The following is a 16442-nucleotide window of genomic DNA, read 5'->3' on the forward strand; positions in this document are numbered from 1 at the left end:
CTGGACTCTTCTTTTGATCTATATGTCTATTCTTATGCAATACCCCACTCTCCTGATTATTGTAGGGTTTGGTTTTTGTTTGGTTTTTTTGATTATTGTAGTTTTATAGTAGTTTTGAAACTGGGAACTGTGAGTCCTCCAACTTTATTCTTTTTCAAGATTTTTTTGGCCATGCTGGGTCTTTTGCATTTCCATATGAATTATAGAATTAACTTGTCAATTTCTGCAATAAAGCAGGGTAGGATTTTAATCGGAATTGTATTGAATCTGTAGGTCAATTTGGGGGAATATTGCTATCTTAATAATATGAAGTTTTCCAATCTGTGAACATGGGATGTCTTTCCATTTATTTAGATAATCTTTATTTCTTTCAACAATATTTTATAATTTTCAGTGACAAATCTTACACTACTTTTGTTATATTCCTAAGTATTTTGTTCTTTTTGATGCTATTATAAATGTAATTGTTTTCTTAATTTTATTTTCAGATTATTTGTTGCTAATGAATAGAAATTCAGTTGATTTTTGTATATTAATCTTGTATCCTGCAACCTTGCTGAATTTATTTGTTGCAATAGTTTAAGTGGATTCCTTAGATTTTTCTGTACACAAGATCACGTCATCTGAAAATAAAAATAGCTTAACTTCTTCCTGTCTGATCTGAATGCTTTTATTTCTTTTTTTTTTTTTTTTTTTTTTAAATATTTGTTTTTTGGATTCTTTTTTTTTTTTTTTTTTTTTAAAGATTTTATTTATTTATTTGAGAGAGAGAGAGAGAATGAGAGACAGAGAGCACGAGAGGGAGGAGGGTCAGAGGGAGAAGCAGGCTCTCCGCTGAGCAGGGAGCCCGATGCGGGACTCGATCCTGGGACTCCAGGATCATGACCTGAGCCGAAGGCAGTCGCTTAACCAACTGAGCCACCCAGGCGCCCTGCTTTTATTTCTTTTTCTTGCCTAATTGCCCAGCTAGAACCTCCAGAAAAAAAAAATAGAAGTGATGAAAATGGCATCTTTGTCTTATACCTAATCTTAGTAGGACAACACTGACTCTTTCACCATTAAGTATGAAGCTAGCTGTGGGTTTTTTATAAATGCCCTCTATCAGGTTGAGGAAGGTTCTACCTACTCCTAGTTTGTTGAGTGTTTTTATCATGTAAGTATGTTGGATTTTGTCAGATACTTTTTCTGTGTTGATTGAGATGATCATTTGGTTTTGCTTTTCATTCTATTGATATGATGTGTTACATAATTGGATTTGGGGATATTAAAGCAACCTTGCATTTCTGGAATAAGTCCCACCTAATTTTGTTACATAGTGTTTATTATATGTTGCTGGATTTTATTTGGTAGTATTTTGTAGAATATTTTTGTACCTATAGTCATAAGGGATATTGGTCTGTAGTTTTCTTGTGATGTCTTTGTCTGGTTTTGGTATCAGAGTAATACTTAAGGAAGTGTTCCCTTTTCTGTTTTTTTGAAAGAGTTTGTGAAGGATTAGTAGTATTCTTTAAACATTTGGTAGAATTACCAGTAACCCATCTTAACCACGCTTTTTGGGGGGAGTTTTAAATTTCTTATTCAATCTATTTACTGTTACAGATCTATTCAGACTTTCTCTTTCTTCTTGAGTCAATTTAAATAATTTGTGTGTTTCAAGGAATTTGTCCATTTCTTTTAGGTTATCTAATTTGTTGGCATACTGTTGTTTATAGTGTCCTCTTACCACCCTTTTTATTTCTTTAAGGTCAGTGGTGATGTTTCCTCTTTCATTCCTAATTTTAGTAATTTGAGTCTTCTCTTTTTTCTTGGTCAGTCTAGGTTGGTCAATTTGTTGATCTTTTCAACTTTGATTTTATTGATTTCCTCTATTGTTTTCATTGTTTCAATCTATCTCCTCTCTAATCTTTACTGTTTCCTTTCTTTTGCTCCCTTCATGCTTAATGTGCTCTTCTTTTTCCACTTTTTTAAGGTAGAAAGGTTATTGATTTGACATCTCCTTTTCTAATATAACATTTGGGGTCATAAATTTCTCTCTTGGCACTGCTTTAAGCTGCAGCCCATAATTTTGGTCTGTTGTGTTTTCATTTTCATGCAACTCAAAGTATTTTTTAAATTTCCCTGTGATTTCTTCTTTGACCAGTTGGTTATTTAGGAGTGTGTTGCTTAATTTCCACATATTTTTTAATTTCCCAGATTTTTGTCTGTTAATTTCTAATTTAATTCTATTGTGGTTGGATAGCATACTTTGGATGTTTTCAGTCCTTTTAAGTTTATTAAGGCTGATTTTATGGCCTACCATATGGTCTATCCTGGAGAACGTTCCATGTGCACTTGAGAAAGATATGTATTCTGCTGTTAGGGTGGAATGTTCTGTAGATGTCTTGTTAGGTCTAGTTGGCTTATAGTGTTGTTCAAGTCTTCTGTTTTTTTTCCCCAAAGGTGAGACCTGGAACCCCTTCAAATTACAGTACCAGCTGAGAAATGTAAGAGAGCGAATTGCAAAGAACCTAGTAGAAAAGGGTATTCTAACCACTGAGAAGCAGAATTTCCTCCTATTTGATATGACTACTCATCCAGTGACCAATACAACAGAGAAACAACGACTAGTCAAAAAACTTCAAGATAGTGTCCTAGAGCGGTGGGTAAATGACCCTCAGCGTATGGACAAGCGAACACTAGCACTCCTGGTGCTAGCCCACTCCTCTGACGTGCTAGAGAATGTCTTCTCCTCTCTGACAGATGACAAGTATGATGTGGCAATGAATCGAGCCAAGGATCTAGTAGAACTGGACCCTGAAGTGGAGGGGACAAAGCACAGTGCCACAGAGATGATCTGGGCTGTGCTGGCAGCCTTCAATAAATCCTAAAGCCAGTGGGTGGGTTTCTCCTTTTCCCCTGCTGGCTGGTGACTGTCAGAGACACCACACTGAGTTTTGTGTGATGAGATGTTTTTCATCATTTTTTTCCTTCTCTTGAATCAGATTTATGATTTGGGGAGAGCAGCTTCAGGGCTTCTCCATAAACTTTGGCCATTGTAAACAGACTTTATTTCTCCTTATTTTTCCACTACAGAGGTGAATAAACTAGGTGAACCCACACACACCCAATTATCATTTTTTCTCATTTCTTGGTTTACTTCCACCTAGTGTGCTTTTGGATAAGCAGGAATATCTAAGTGGGATTTGAAGTTCTCCAGTCAGAAAATGTGAGTGAGATATAGAGCAAACCATTTATTAAGTTTTTTAAAATTTGTTTTCTATCTTTTTTTTTTTTTAAGTAGGCTCCATGCCCAACGTGGGGCTTACACATGACCCCAAGGTTAAGAGTCACATACTCTACGGACTGAGCCAGCCAGGCGCCCCTGTTTTCTACCTTAAATACATGTTTTCACAGTCTTTGTCTCTCAGACTCTACTAAGTAATGTAGTTATTGAAATAACTGTCTCTTTGAATAAGGGGCAGTGGAAACAAAACTAATTTTTGGAGCAGATGGTCTCTGGGATTGTATGTCCCACTAATGATTTTTTCTTCTTTCCTTTTCTAACCTAATGAGAAGATTGCAAATTTGATTGCCTGGTTCTCACAGCCCTAGAATCAGAAATATATTCTATACTCTCTTTTAGCATTATCCTACTCCCTCATTCATTAGGACAAAAGTCTGAATGAAAAAAAAATGTATCTCTCAACCATGTCCTTCAGCCTTCAGTTATATGATTTATAAGGGAGGGAGGTAGCATGAGAATTTCCACCCATTAGCACATGACTGTCCTGATTCCTCCAGATATACTCTACATGTCTCTGAATTGAGGGAGTTATAAATTTCAGTTGCTGAATAGCAGCATCCTGAGTCCAGACAGTCTATCTAAACTCCAGATGTTCTTGTTCCCTATCTTCGACTTCCTTCATAAACTGATAGATTCTGTCTATATTTAAGGGTTCTAGGAGTATTTTTGTCTACATTTAATTCACAGTTACCCTCCTAGTCATTAGTCTTGTTTCAACACAACCATCTATCTACCCAAATCTCTAAGAAGTTTCAATTTTTTCAATTCAATAGTGCAAAGAGAAGATTAAGAGAAATCCTGTTTAGAAGAGCAATTTGGTGTCAAAAGAATGCTAATATAAAGTCTAGTGTTTGGGAATATAAAGAGGACAGGCACCAAGTTGTGCTAAGGTCAAGCATTTATTATGCTAATATTTTTTAATGGAGCATGCTTCATGACCATTACAGAGAAACAGGTTGTCAGAGAGCTAATACAGACAACCCAGACCTGATATCAGATATTCAGTAATTAAATGAATGATTGTAACTTTCATTTCCTACCCCAAACCTGTTTAGCCCCACAAAATTCCCCTACTCAATTAACTCAATTAAGTTTTTCACTTCAGGTATTGCTTATGTGACTAGAGATACAAATTTTAGTGTGAAATGAATTCTAAATGTGAGCCTGAGTAGAGTTTCAGTCTGGCTCTCTGAAAGTACAAAAACCAGTCCATGTGTTGTATCTACCTGACTTAGTTTTCCTTTCCATTTGAACAATTCAGCAGGAATTGAAACCAGGTTTTCCTGTGGAAAGTATCAGCTTGATTGGGGGGATGGGGGGCAGAAGTTGAGTTGAGTTCTTCCTTGCAATTCTTGGTCAGTGTTTATTTTTATATTGTATCTCAAAGAGGATTTCTTCAGTTTGAATCTGTATTCACTGCAAAACACCTTCTCCTTTAATGCATATGGCCTTCACATTTCTGTACAATAAATATCAATTATTGGTTCTCTGGTTTTACAACTTCAATTATTTTAACTGGAAATAAGAACTTTCCACACAGGGCCAATAACACTATCCCTTTACACCAGGAGACCAGCCTGTTTCATCCTGTGTAGAAAATTAGGAATACATAAATAGAGTCGTAACATATATAGACTGGGGTGGGGGGGCAGGCACATCAAGGCTAACCTGAAGAGCAGCTAATGTGGTCTGAAAAATGCCCCCTCAATCAAAATAATTTACCCAATTATAATATTATTATCATGAAGAAAAGGAGTATGTTCTATCCTATTATCTACTTGCAAGTGACACCTAAACTTATTTAAGAGCTGAAAGTCTTAAGTTCGCAACACAGGTAACGTACCTCGCTGTGACAGAGTTAACAACATGTGAAAAGTATGGTGTCTCTCCCAATTAGATGGGGCCCCCAAATGTGAGGCAACCCGATCGGGTGGAATCCTGAGGTACAGGTGGTGAAAGGATTTCACCTGAAGCAGAAAAAGGAGATAGAAGTTTACTGAATACATTGCAAGGGAGTGGTGGGCAGGACAGGAAAGCAGAGACTGTGGGGACTGTATTTAAAGGGAGAAGGTGAGGAGGTATAGGGACATAGGGAATTTTCCCTTTTTAGGTAACTGTGCCTGGCTGTAAGTAGCACATTGGTTAGTTAGGGCCTTTGGATATTTTGAGGTGGGTCACCTGATGGCCTGTCTGTATCCAGCCAGGGGTTATGGTGGACCTTTCTGCCTTGCTCAAGTTTCCATTGCTCAAGCTTCTTGCCTAAAAGTGGCATCTACAAAAAGATAATTGTGCTTGTAATTGGCTTACTGTTCTTCCCTTCTTTATAATGTCTACAGCACAGGGGACAGTAAGAAATATATTTACCAGGATTGTTTATACTTGTTAATTTTATTTCAAGCAAAGTATTGTTCCCTTAAGTCATCCTTTATACAATGTTTCTCAAAATGTGGTGCAAAGAGTACTGCACCAAAATCACCTTGGGATGGGGGCTACCTTGCTAAAATGCAGGTTCCTGGTAAATCCGTCTCTGGTATAGGTGAGGGGCTAGGAAGCTGCATTTTAAACACAGTCTCCAAAAGCTGCATGTTAAATTTTGAGAACACTGCTTGATATTTTATTGCTTGTAATTCATTCATCCCCCAAATATTGAGTACTCACAAATTTGGCACAAGTGCCAAAAACTGGCACTTGCTGGGTGTTGACAATAAAAAGTTGTGTAGGATACAATTTCACTCCCAATAACTCACAGTAAAGTGGGAAAATAAGATACTTTTTGATAAGTGCTCTAATAGAAACATAAACTTAATATTTGTGGGGTTTTTTAAAGATTTTATTTATTTGACAGCACAAGAAGGGGGAGTGGCAGGCCGAGGGAGAGGGGGAAGCAGGCTCCCCGCAGAGCAGGGAGCCCAACGTGGGCTTGATCCCAGGACCCTGGGATCACGACCTGAGCCGAAGGCAGACACCAAACTAACTGAGCCACCCAGGTGCCCCTAAATTTAATATTTGGACACACAAAGAAAGAAGTAACCTTCTTCCTGGGACCATTAGGACAGACTTAGAGGAGTTATATTAATTTATAGTAGCTTTCATGTACTGAGCATTTGTGAGGTACTATGCTACTTTATATGTTATTTATTCTTCACAACACTAAAATCCTATACGTTTATTTTAAAGAAACCTCAGGCTTGCCTAAGGACACAATGCAGAGCTTAAGTTCAAGTACATGCTTTTAACCACTACTCTCTCCTTCCTCCATTTAAACTCAGTCTTGAAGAATCTTTTTAGGTTGAGAAGGAAGAGCTGAGCTATTTGAGGCAGGAGAACAATATGTACAAAATAATTTGTCACGTGCTGGAATTTGTGGGTGAATATGTGTGCTTTTCACATGTCTTTAGATTTCTAAAAGATACCATATATATTTTTTTAAGATTTTTACTTTTTATTTATTTATTTGACAGAGAGAGACACAGCGAGAGAGGGAACACAAGCAGGGGGAGTGGGAGAGGGAGAAGCAGGCTTCCTGCCGAGCAGGGAGCCCGATGTGGGACTCGATCCCAGGACCCTGGGATCATGACCTGAGCCGAAGGCAGACGCTTAACGCCTGAGCCACCCAGGCGCCCCTAAAGATAATTTTCAAAAAGGGAAAATCATAACTTACACAAATGATGGAACTAATAAGGTGTTAAACCGGCTCAAAAGAAAATCTGAAGACAGATATATACATAGGCAATTAAGAATGCTGAAATGAACTTGCTTGCTAATAGAGGTAAAATTAGTCAATATCTACAGTGTATAAAATATAATGTTTAGGATGATCTTTTTCACAGGGTGGAAATCAATTGTATCTTGCTAGACAAAATTCAATTGTCTCTATGAATAAAAATAATTTGCATTGCCATCAGTTTTCTCAACTTAAAAATTATAAAATAGTTCAAAGACAATGAAAGCCATAGATCAGATAATTCTGAAGACTCCTCTAGACAATACCCAACAATGTCTTTGCTCATTTCTTTTCTTTCTTTTTTTTTTTTTTAAGATTTTATTTATTTGTCAGAGAGAGAGCACAAGCAGGGGGAGCGGCAGGCAGAGGGAGAGGCAGGCTCCCCGCTGAGCAACGAGACCAATGGAGGGCTCGATCCCAGGACCATGACCTGAGCTGAAGGCAGACGCTTAACCGACTGAGACAGGCGTTCCCCTTTGCTCATTTCAAAGTCTCTTATAATTTTTTCCCTGAGAACAGAAAACCTTTCTTCTCATAACTACCTCACCTTGTCCTTCCATTGCATTGAAATTCCATTGAAATTGCATTAAAGTGCCAACAAATTACCCAGAAGATACCAAATCAGTTATTATCAGTTGCCATTTTAAATTTCGATTAAGTAATCAGATAAACTTTAACTAACAGCTACAGTGTGAAATATTGGCCCAGGGAAGACCCTAGAGAAAATCACAGAAAAGGAAGAAAATGTACCTAGTGTCAGCTACTGATAGTGGCTTACTCTTTGTTGTAGTTTTTGTATTTAAAAGAGTATTCAGTCAAAAGGGGACAATTATAACCCCAAAGAATGGATCACTAATGAAATTTAATGTGCTACCTAAGACTTGTGAGGGAGAGTTGGAGCAAAGGGCTTTCAACCTTAAAACCCTGTCAATGGAGGTGGGGTAGTGGGTTGGGGAAAGACGTGGGAGGCTGGAGCAAGAGAAAGAAGCAAGGTTTTTTTTTTTTTTTTTTTGGGAGAGAGGGAGAGCAAGAGAAAGCACGAGCAGAGCAGAGGAAGAAGCAGACTCCCCCCTGAGCAGGGAGCCCGATGCGGGACTCGATCCCAGGACGCTGGGATCATGAGCCTGAGCTGAAGGCAGACGCTTAAACGACCGAGCCACCCAGGCACCTGAAAGAGGGAAGCTTAAGAAGAGTATCACAGTTGGGTTTCTTGGGCAGCCAAGCAGGTAGCAGATTCTCTTTCTTCAAACCTCTGTTTTCCCTCCCTCCTCATCTTCATTCCCTCTTCTTCTTTCCCTCCTCCCTTCTCCTCTTCTTTTTAGATTGTCTGAACCTCTCCTTTCCAACTTCTTTTCCTCCACTAAGCTTTTTCCATCTATCTGAAAAACCCTGTTAAGGTAAAACCGGTCAGTGTTGTTAGAAGTTACCCTCATAGGGTAGTAACTGGGAGGGAGCACAAGGCGGGTTTCTGAAGTGCTAGTAATATTCTGTTTCTTAATCTTGGTGCTGATTACATGGGTGTGTTCAGTTTGTGAAAACTGAGCTGTACACTTATTACATGTGTACTTTTCTGTAAGTATATTTCAATATAAGTCTTAAGTTAAAGCAAAACAAACACCCCCCCCTCTGCTTGTTTCACTTGCTTCAGGAAGTGATTGGATAATAAAAGGGGGTATAGAGGAGTGTAGAAAATGATCTTCATATTTTTGCCCACAATCACCAGCCACTGTTCCCAAGGTCTCATGACTCCAGTTTTGGCTTACTGACAAGGGGCAGTGGCAGTAGGAATGGAAAGGCACAAAAGAATGAGCCATCCTAGTTACCTTGAACAAACAAACAAAATCTTAGACGGAATCAAATACACAGAACAAACTGGGAGAGGTTTGGGGGATGGGCAAAATAGATAAAGGGGATTAAAAGGTACAAGCTTCCAGTTATAAAAAAATCATGGGGATGAAAAGTACAGCATACGGGGGCGCCTGGGTGGCTCAGTCAGGTCATGATGCTGGAGTCCCCGATTGAGCCCCTCATCGGGCTCCCTGCTCAGCAGGGAGTCTGCTTCTCCCTCTGCCCCTCAACCTACTTGTGCTCTCTCTCAAATAAATAAATAAAATCTTAGGGGCGCCTGGGTGGCTCAGTTGTTAAGCGTCTGCCTTCGGCTCAGGTCATGATCCCAGGGGCCTGGGATCGAGCCCCACATCGGGCTCCTTGCTCAGTGGGGAGTCTGCTTCTCACTCTCTCACTCTTGTTGCTTGTGTTCCCTCTCTCGCTGCCTCTCTCTGTCAAATAAATAAATAAATTTTTTTTAAAAAAAGAAAAAACAAAAGTACAGCATACGGAATATAGTCAGTATCTTGTAATAACGTTGTATGGTGACACGTGGTGACCACACTTATGGTAGTGAGCACTGTGTAATGTATAGAATTGTTGAATCACTATGTTCACCTGAAACTAATATACATTTATGTCAACTACACTTCAATTAAAAAAGCCATCTATTTTTTTTAAGATTTTATTTATTTTAGAGAGGGAGGGAGAGAGAGTGTACCAGGGGAGAGGCAGAGGGAGAGAAAGAAGGAGAGAAGCAGAACTCTGAGCTGAGCCTGGAGCCAGACTCGGGCTCAACCCAAGGATCCTGAGACCATGACCAGAGCTGAAACCAAGAGTACAACACTCAGCTGACTGAGCCACCCAGGCACCCCCAAAAATCATCTATTTTTAAAACATATTTTTATTGCCTTAAGCATTTAAAATAAATATTTGCTCAGTCTTTTAAATGTTCGTGATGTTGTTAAGAATCTGAGGTGCTGGGTGGCTCAGCTGGTTAAGCATTGGCTCTTGATTTTGGCTCAGGTCATGATCAAGCCTGGTGTTGGGCTCTGCACTCAGCAGGCAGTCTGCTTGGGATTCTCCCTCTCCTTTTCCCTCTGCCCCTCCCTACTGCTCTCCCTCTCTCTCTCTCTCTCAAATAAATAAGTAAACCTTAAAAAAAGAAAGAATCCATTCAGCTATTCTGCTACCTTCTGTACTTTTCCATCTTTGATCATAACCATCTCTCCCACACCCAAACAGAAGTCTAATTTAGTTTTTTTTTTTAAGATTTATTTGAGAGAGAGAGAGAGAGTGAGCATGGGGGTAGGGAGGAGCACAGGGAGAGGGAGAGAGAAACCCAAGCAGACGATGCACTGAGTGCAGAGCCTGACACTGGGCTTGATCCCACGACCCATGAGATCACAACCTGCGCTGAAACTAGTCTGACGCTTAACCTACAGGCGCCCCTAATTTAGTTTAATATAAATCAGTTTAGCCTAAGTTATCTAAGAACTTTTTGGCCTCCACCTGGAGTTTAAGAAAAGCTGAGGTGACAGAGCTGAGGAGAAATTTTTTTTTAAAGATTTTATTTATTTATTTGATAGCGAGAGAGAGAGAGAGAGAGAGAGAGTGAGCACAGAAGCAGGGGAAGCAGCAGAGGGAGAGGGAGAAGCAGACTCTCTCTGAGCAGGGAGCCCGATACAGGGCTCAATCCCAGGACCCTGGGATCATGACCTGAGCCAAGGCAGACGCTTAACTGACTGAGCCACCCAGGCGCCCTGAAATTTTTGCTTTTAATATTAGGCTAACTCAGAAATATTTTGAGATATTATGGCTTTAAATATCCAGAAATCTTTGAAGAAGTACTCATCTTAACATGGGAGTGGGAGGAATTTCAACATCTCTGAAATGCAAGAAAAATTTTGGCTTTGAATTTTTTCCCATCAAATCAGGAAAATGATGCGCATCTACTGGGCCTACTTATGTGGCAGAAACATGTAGATTTGGTCAAGAAGTCCTTCTGAAGGGGTAAAAGCCCCTAGATTCCTGATTTCTAAAGTAAGTTCAGATAAAATATGCTATTATACTTAGGGAGGTTCAAGTAGGTTGAAAAAAACCAAAGTGGTGGACAGATTATTGATATTCAGGGAAAAAAATCTACACAAAACATATCTATTTGAAAAGCTCTTAGGGAGTACTTGATCCCCCCTCCCCAGTTGAATCTACTTTTTTATAATTTGGAATGTAAAGGAAACTAATGGCAGTAAGTTGGACTGCTAGAAATAGGTGATTTCTGCCAGGAGGTGACCCTTGCTTTGTTGGACTTGCATTCGGAGATCATTTTACTGCTTCCTGGGAGAGATGGCTCCCTTTCTCGCTTAATACAGAGTCATGTCTGTCTGTCTCTTTTTACTGGAACTCAGTGAAGACAAAAGGAAGACAGACCAAAGCCTGGGGAAGAATTGGGGACACAGGAACAGAGATCCATGTATACATGTAATAGATAATAGGAAAAAAAGAGTTCTACCTAACTTATTTCAGCATTAAAACAATTATTTTTATTATTTAGGGAGTAAAACATTTTTAGAAATCATATGAATATATGTCTACAGGCATTTTAGCTATGTGGAAAAGGGGAAGAACAAATTTTTAATCTTTTAATCGAATTCTCTTCACGCTTTTTTAAAAATTTGATGTCAGAAAACATGCATGCGGGGCACCTGGGTGGCTCAGTCGTTAAGTGTCTGCCTTCGGCTCGGGTCGTGATCCCAGGGTCCTGGGATCGAGCCCCACATCGGGCTCCCTGCTCGGCGGGAAGCCTGCTTCTCCCGCTCCCACTCCCCCTGCTTGTGTTCCCTCTCTCGCTGTGTCACTCTCTGTCAAATACATAAATAAAATCTTTAAAAAAAAAAAAAGAAAAGAAAACATGCACACAAGGAGAGAGTAAAATATTTAGTGTTATAAAAAAACAACAAAAACAACCCTTTAACCTAGAATTTTATATCCAGTGAAATTATCCTTCAAAAGGGAAGGTTAAATACATTCTCAGACAAAAACTGAGGGAATTTATGTGCAGCAGATATGCCTTGTAAGAAATATTAAAAGCAGTTAGAGAGAAGCAAAATGATACGTCAGAAACTCAGTTTTATATAAAGAAAAGCATCAGGGAAGGAATAAATGAAGATAAACATAGATAATTTTCTAGTTTCAAAAAACTTTTAGTTTACAATTTGAATATATTCCCTTAGAATGGTATCTTTTAGGGGCACCTGGGTGGGTCAGTCGTTAAGCGTCTGCCTTGGGCTCAGGTCATGATCCCAGGGTCCTGGGATCGAGCCCCGCATCGGGCTCCCTGCTCGGTGGGAAGCCTGCTTCTCCCTCTCCCACTCCCCCTGCCTGTGTTCCCTCCCTCGCTGTGTCTCTCTCTGTCAAATAAATAAATAAAATCTTAAAAAAAAAAAAAAAAAGAAAATTATCTTTAGGGGTCTGGGTGGCTCAGTCAGTTGAGCATCTGCCTTCAGCTCAGGTCATGATCCTGGTGTCCTGTGATCGAGCCCCGCATCAGGCTCCCCACTCAGCGGGGAGTCTGCTTCTCCCTCTGCCTGCCGCTCCCCCTGCGTGTGCTCTCTCTCTGTCAAATAATAAATAAAATCTTTAAAAAAGAAAATTATCTTTAACACTGTACTAGTCTGATCACTTAGCTACTTTTCCTTAGGCTACACTTCAGGCCCGTTCTAAGAATGTGAGTTTGTAAAGGAGGCAAGGAGAGGCTAGAGCTTGGTTAATCTCCTGGTATTCTCAGTTTGGCCCATCAGAGGGTGCTAATAGCATAGGTCTTAAACCCAGATATTTCTGCAGTCTCACTTCTTTTTAATGGCCATTCTTCTGAAGAATGTAGCTAAAGCACTGACACATTTTACAGTGTCATTCCCAGATATCCCATCTCCATACTCTGTGAACAGATTTAGGTCCTGACTTGAAAAATTCAGACACAGGCAAGAAAAAACCCTGAAAGGTAAGACGTTCAAGTCCCCTTCTCTCCTTACTTCCTTTCCTCCAATCTGCTCTTCTCCTTGGATTTGCTTTTCTGTAAATGGCACTTCACTCATGAACCTGGGATTCATCCTTGGTTCTCTCCTCATCTTTATTCCCCACATCCAATATCCTTTGTCTCTTCAGCTCCTCTCCATTCACATGGCTTCTGTCTTTGATCAGGCCTCTCAAGTCTTCCCTGAGCTACCACAGTCAGAGGTCCAGCTGGCCTCCCCCATCCCTCCAGTCCACTCTTCACACAGCTACCAGTCAAATCTTTCCAAATTCCAAGTCTAACAATACCATTTTCCGGCTTGAAATCAGGTTCCCCTTTGTCTTCATGAAACCCCAAAACTTTAGCATGACTTACTAGTCACCCCAGGACCCCAGCAACCTAAACAGCTTCATGTTTTGCTGCTTTTACATAGGTTCCCAGATCAGCCTTATCTGTAGACTCTCTTTAGGGAACTCTTCAAAAATACAGATGGGCTAGTAGGATCACTCTCTCTTTAGGAAGTTGTTACTCTTGCTATAGTTTCTGTCTCCCTTTTCCATTGTCCTCATTTACCCTCTAACCTTTTATAAGATAACGTGGTCCTCTAAATTGTCTTCCTTTCCTCCCTCCCCACCCCCTGCCAATCTCCAACCTTCCTATTCATCCTTACAGTCCCAGTTTAGGTTCTACCTTTTCTGAAACATTCCTTGACCAGCTCAGCCAGAAATGTTCTTTTAAACACTTACAAATACAACTCATTTGGTAAGTGTCATAGATATTTAGCTCATATTGTAGGTATTACAATGTGGTGCCTTACGTATTTAAATAACATATATATGCTGGAGACCTATAGCTCATTCCCAACATAGGGGTCACAGTTACCCTGTCCTAACCTCCTTCCCTATGATTATGCTCTGAGACTTCAACATTTGTGACTTCACATTTACTTGATTACATCAAAGTTGGTGACTTTATAGCCATGCCATATCTGCCATCAATTATAATTATAGGCTAGAGCTCATCATAACCTATAATTTCTCCACCTTCCTAGATCCACACTGAAATTCCCCTCTCACTGCAACCTCCTACTCTTCTGCCTCTCCCTGTCATTCCCACCAAATCTGAGCTTCATCTGTGTCATGACCAGTTCTTCATCTCCTGTCTGTTTTTTAAGATTTTATTTATTTATTTGATGGAGAGAGACACAGCAAGAGAAGGAACACAAGCAACGAGAGTGAGAGAGGAAGAAGCAGGCTTCCCACTGAGCAGAGAGCCCGATGCGGGGCTTGATCCCAGGACCCTGGGATCATGACTTGAGCCAAAGGCAGATGCTTAACGACTGAGCCACCGGGTGCACCCATCTCCTTTCTAGTCTGTCTTTCCTAAAGAGCCTAGATGCCATGATCAGCTATTTCAACAAACCAGCAAAGCAATCTAGACTTCCTCATTGTCCTCCCTCCACTGTTCCTTCTTTTCCAGTCTTTTACCCTTGTTAACAGGACGTCTGTTTTCTTCATTCCAAGGCAATCAAGAGTTATTGACCAAAGCCATGGTGATTAGGACTATTACAAATTCATACCCATCTAATCTCAGATCTTTCTTGCTGTTTTGAACCATTGCTATTTTCTATAGTGCTGTTTCCACCCCCATTTTTCCTAGATTCTCTATCCCACCCCACCATCCTTTTTATTCTCAAAAGATTGACCTCGGAAAAGCAAAGCCATTCAATGTGACTTCCCTAAATGTTTAGCTACTTCAAAATCTCTCTGTACATTCTCCTCTAACCTGTCCGCCTCTCTCCCTCTTGATCTAATGATCTCCTCTGAGACTTTAATTCTTTCATTATCTCCTCTTTAAAAATGGATAATTACATTTTTATTTTCTCTCAATTAGTCCCTTGCCTTTTCTGAAAACATGCTTGAATCTTTCCTGTTTTCCAAAAAAGAAAATCCTCTGCTGCTTCCTCTTCAATTCATTGCCCTGATGCCCTTCTTTGCTTTACTGTTAAATATTGTTACCACCTCCTCACTCTTTAACCAAATGCCTGCGCAAGGACACACACGCACACACACACACAAGCAGTGGGAGGGGCAGAGAGAGAGGTAAAGAGAGAATCCTCAAGCAGACCCCCTGCCGAGCACAGAGCCCAGTGCAGGTGGGGGTGGGGGGTGACGCAGGGCCTGATCCCAGGACCCCAAGATCACAACCCAAGTGAAATCAAGACTTGGGTGCTTAACCAGCTGAGCCACCAGGTTCCCCTGTCCTCTCCATCTTTTAATTTCTCTGTCACAAGGCGCCCGGCTAGCACAGTCGGTAGAGCATGAGACTCTTAATTTCTCTGTCACTTTTCTCCTGGTTCTTCTCCTTACCCCTTTGATCGTGTGTATCTGTGTCCCTTGCCAACTTTTGCCCAAGTTTCCATCTTGAGGCTCTTTTTTTCTTTCTCCTTTGGTGATCTCATCTACTTCCACAACTTTATTTACATTTATGTGAAGAAGCTTTATTCATAGTTACCTTCTACTTTTCTCCCAAACTCTATGTCTACATTTCCTAGACCTCTAAAATTTTAGCTCTGGAGGAGATCTCAGAGGTCTATAAAGACTTCATTGCCTGGATATCTCCACAAAATGTCCCACTGGTTTTAAAAAGTCAAAATTGAACACCTCATTTTCTGTTCTTTCAATTCCATTCCCAAATTGACTCCTCTTCTTGAATTTATTGTTTCTGCAGTCACCCTGAAGCCAATGGCCTCCTCATTCCCTATATTCACGCAGATGTTAATCTCATAGACTCCGTTGCCACAGACCTTCTCAATTAGGTTCACAGTTTTCTACTCTCAACTATCACATTTCTAGTTTAAATCTCAATTATCTCCCACCTAGAATATTGCAGTACACTCCTGGCTAGAGTGCCAGGTCTCTGGTGTCTTTCTGCCTGGAATTCTGAATTATTTTTATTCATTACCTCCAAATTAATCTTCCTAAAGGGCAGTTCTGATCTACCATTCTCTGGCCTAAAAATCTTAAATGTCTCTGATGGATTACTGAATTATTCACAAGTTCTTTATCCTGGCATTGAAAGCCCTACATATCTGCACTCAATTCTGGTTTTTTTGGCCTTCATTTTGAGCCCTTCACCTAGAATACCCTTCCTTCCTTCATCTTTACTCAGCAAACTGCTAAGTTCTTTAAAACTTATTTCAGGAGTGCCTGGGTGGCTCAGTTGGTTAAGGGTCCCACTCGATTTCAGCTCAGGTCATGAACTTGGGGTCATGGGATCGAGCCCCCCCACTTCAGGCTCTGCACTGTCCTGGAGCCTGCTTAAGATTCTCTCTCTCTGCCCCTCCCCTCCCCCACCACCACACTCTCTCAAAAAAAACAAAACAAAACAAAACTTATTTCAAATACCACCTCCCTCATGAAGTCTTTTTTTGGGGGGGGTGGAATCTAAACTGAATTAGTCTTCCTTTGAACCCCTATAAACACTTTAACACTTTTATTTCAATGCTTACCAGATTTTGCTTCTATAATAATCTGTGCTTCTCAGACTTTTCCAGAAGTACACCTAATTATACAGAAAAATGAGCAGATAGCCCC

The 16442-nt window shown here is 40.3% G+C and overlaps 1 protein-coding gene across 2 annotated transcripts in view; it reads left to right on the plus strand.

Moving 5' to 3' along the window:
* GOLPH3L (golgi phosphoprotein 3 like) overlaps window positions 1-4769 on the plus strand; it is a 41153-nt gene extending 36384 nt beyond the window's left edge. For both annotated transcript variants that reach the window (XM_036098323.2, XM_036098324.2), the window contains exon 5: window positions 2440-4769. In XM_036098323.2, coding sequence (XP_035954216.1) covers window positions 2440-2867 — 428 coding nt within the window. In that variant the 3' untranslated portion in view covers window positions 2868-4769. The remainder of the gene's footprint in view (window positions 1-2439) is intronic.
* Window positions 4770-16442: the final 11673 nt, after the last annotated feature.

Source organism: Halichoerus grypus, chromosome 5 (genome assembly GCF_964656455.1).
Source record: "Halichoerus grypus chromosome 5, mHalGry1.hap1.1, whole genome shotgun sequence".
Taxonomy (NCBI): domain Eukaryota; kingdom Metazoa; phylum Chordata; class Mammalia; order Carnivora; family Phocidae; genus Halichoerus; species Halichoerus grypus.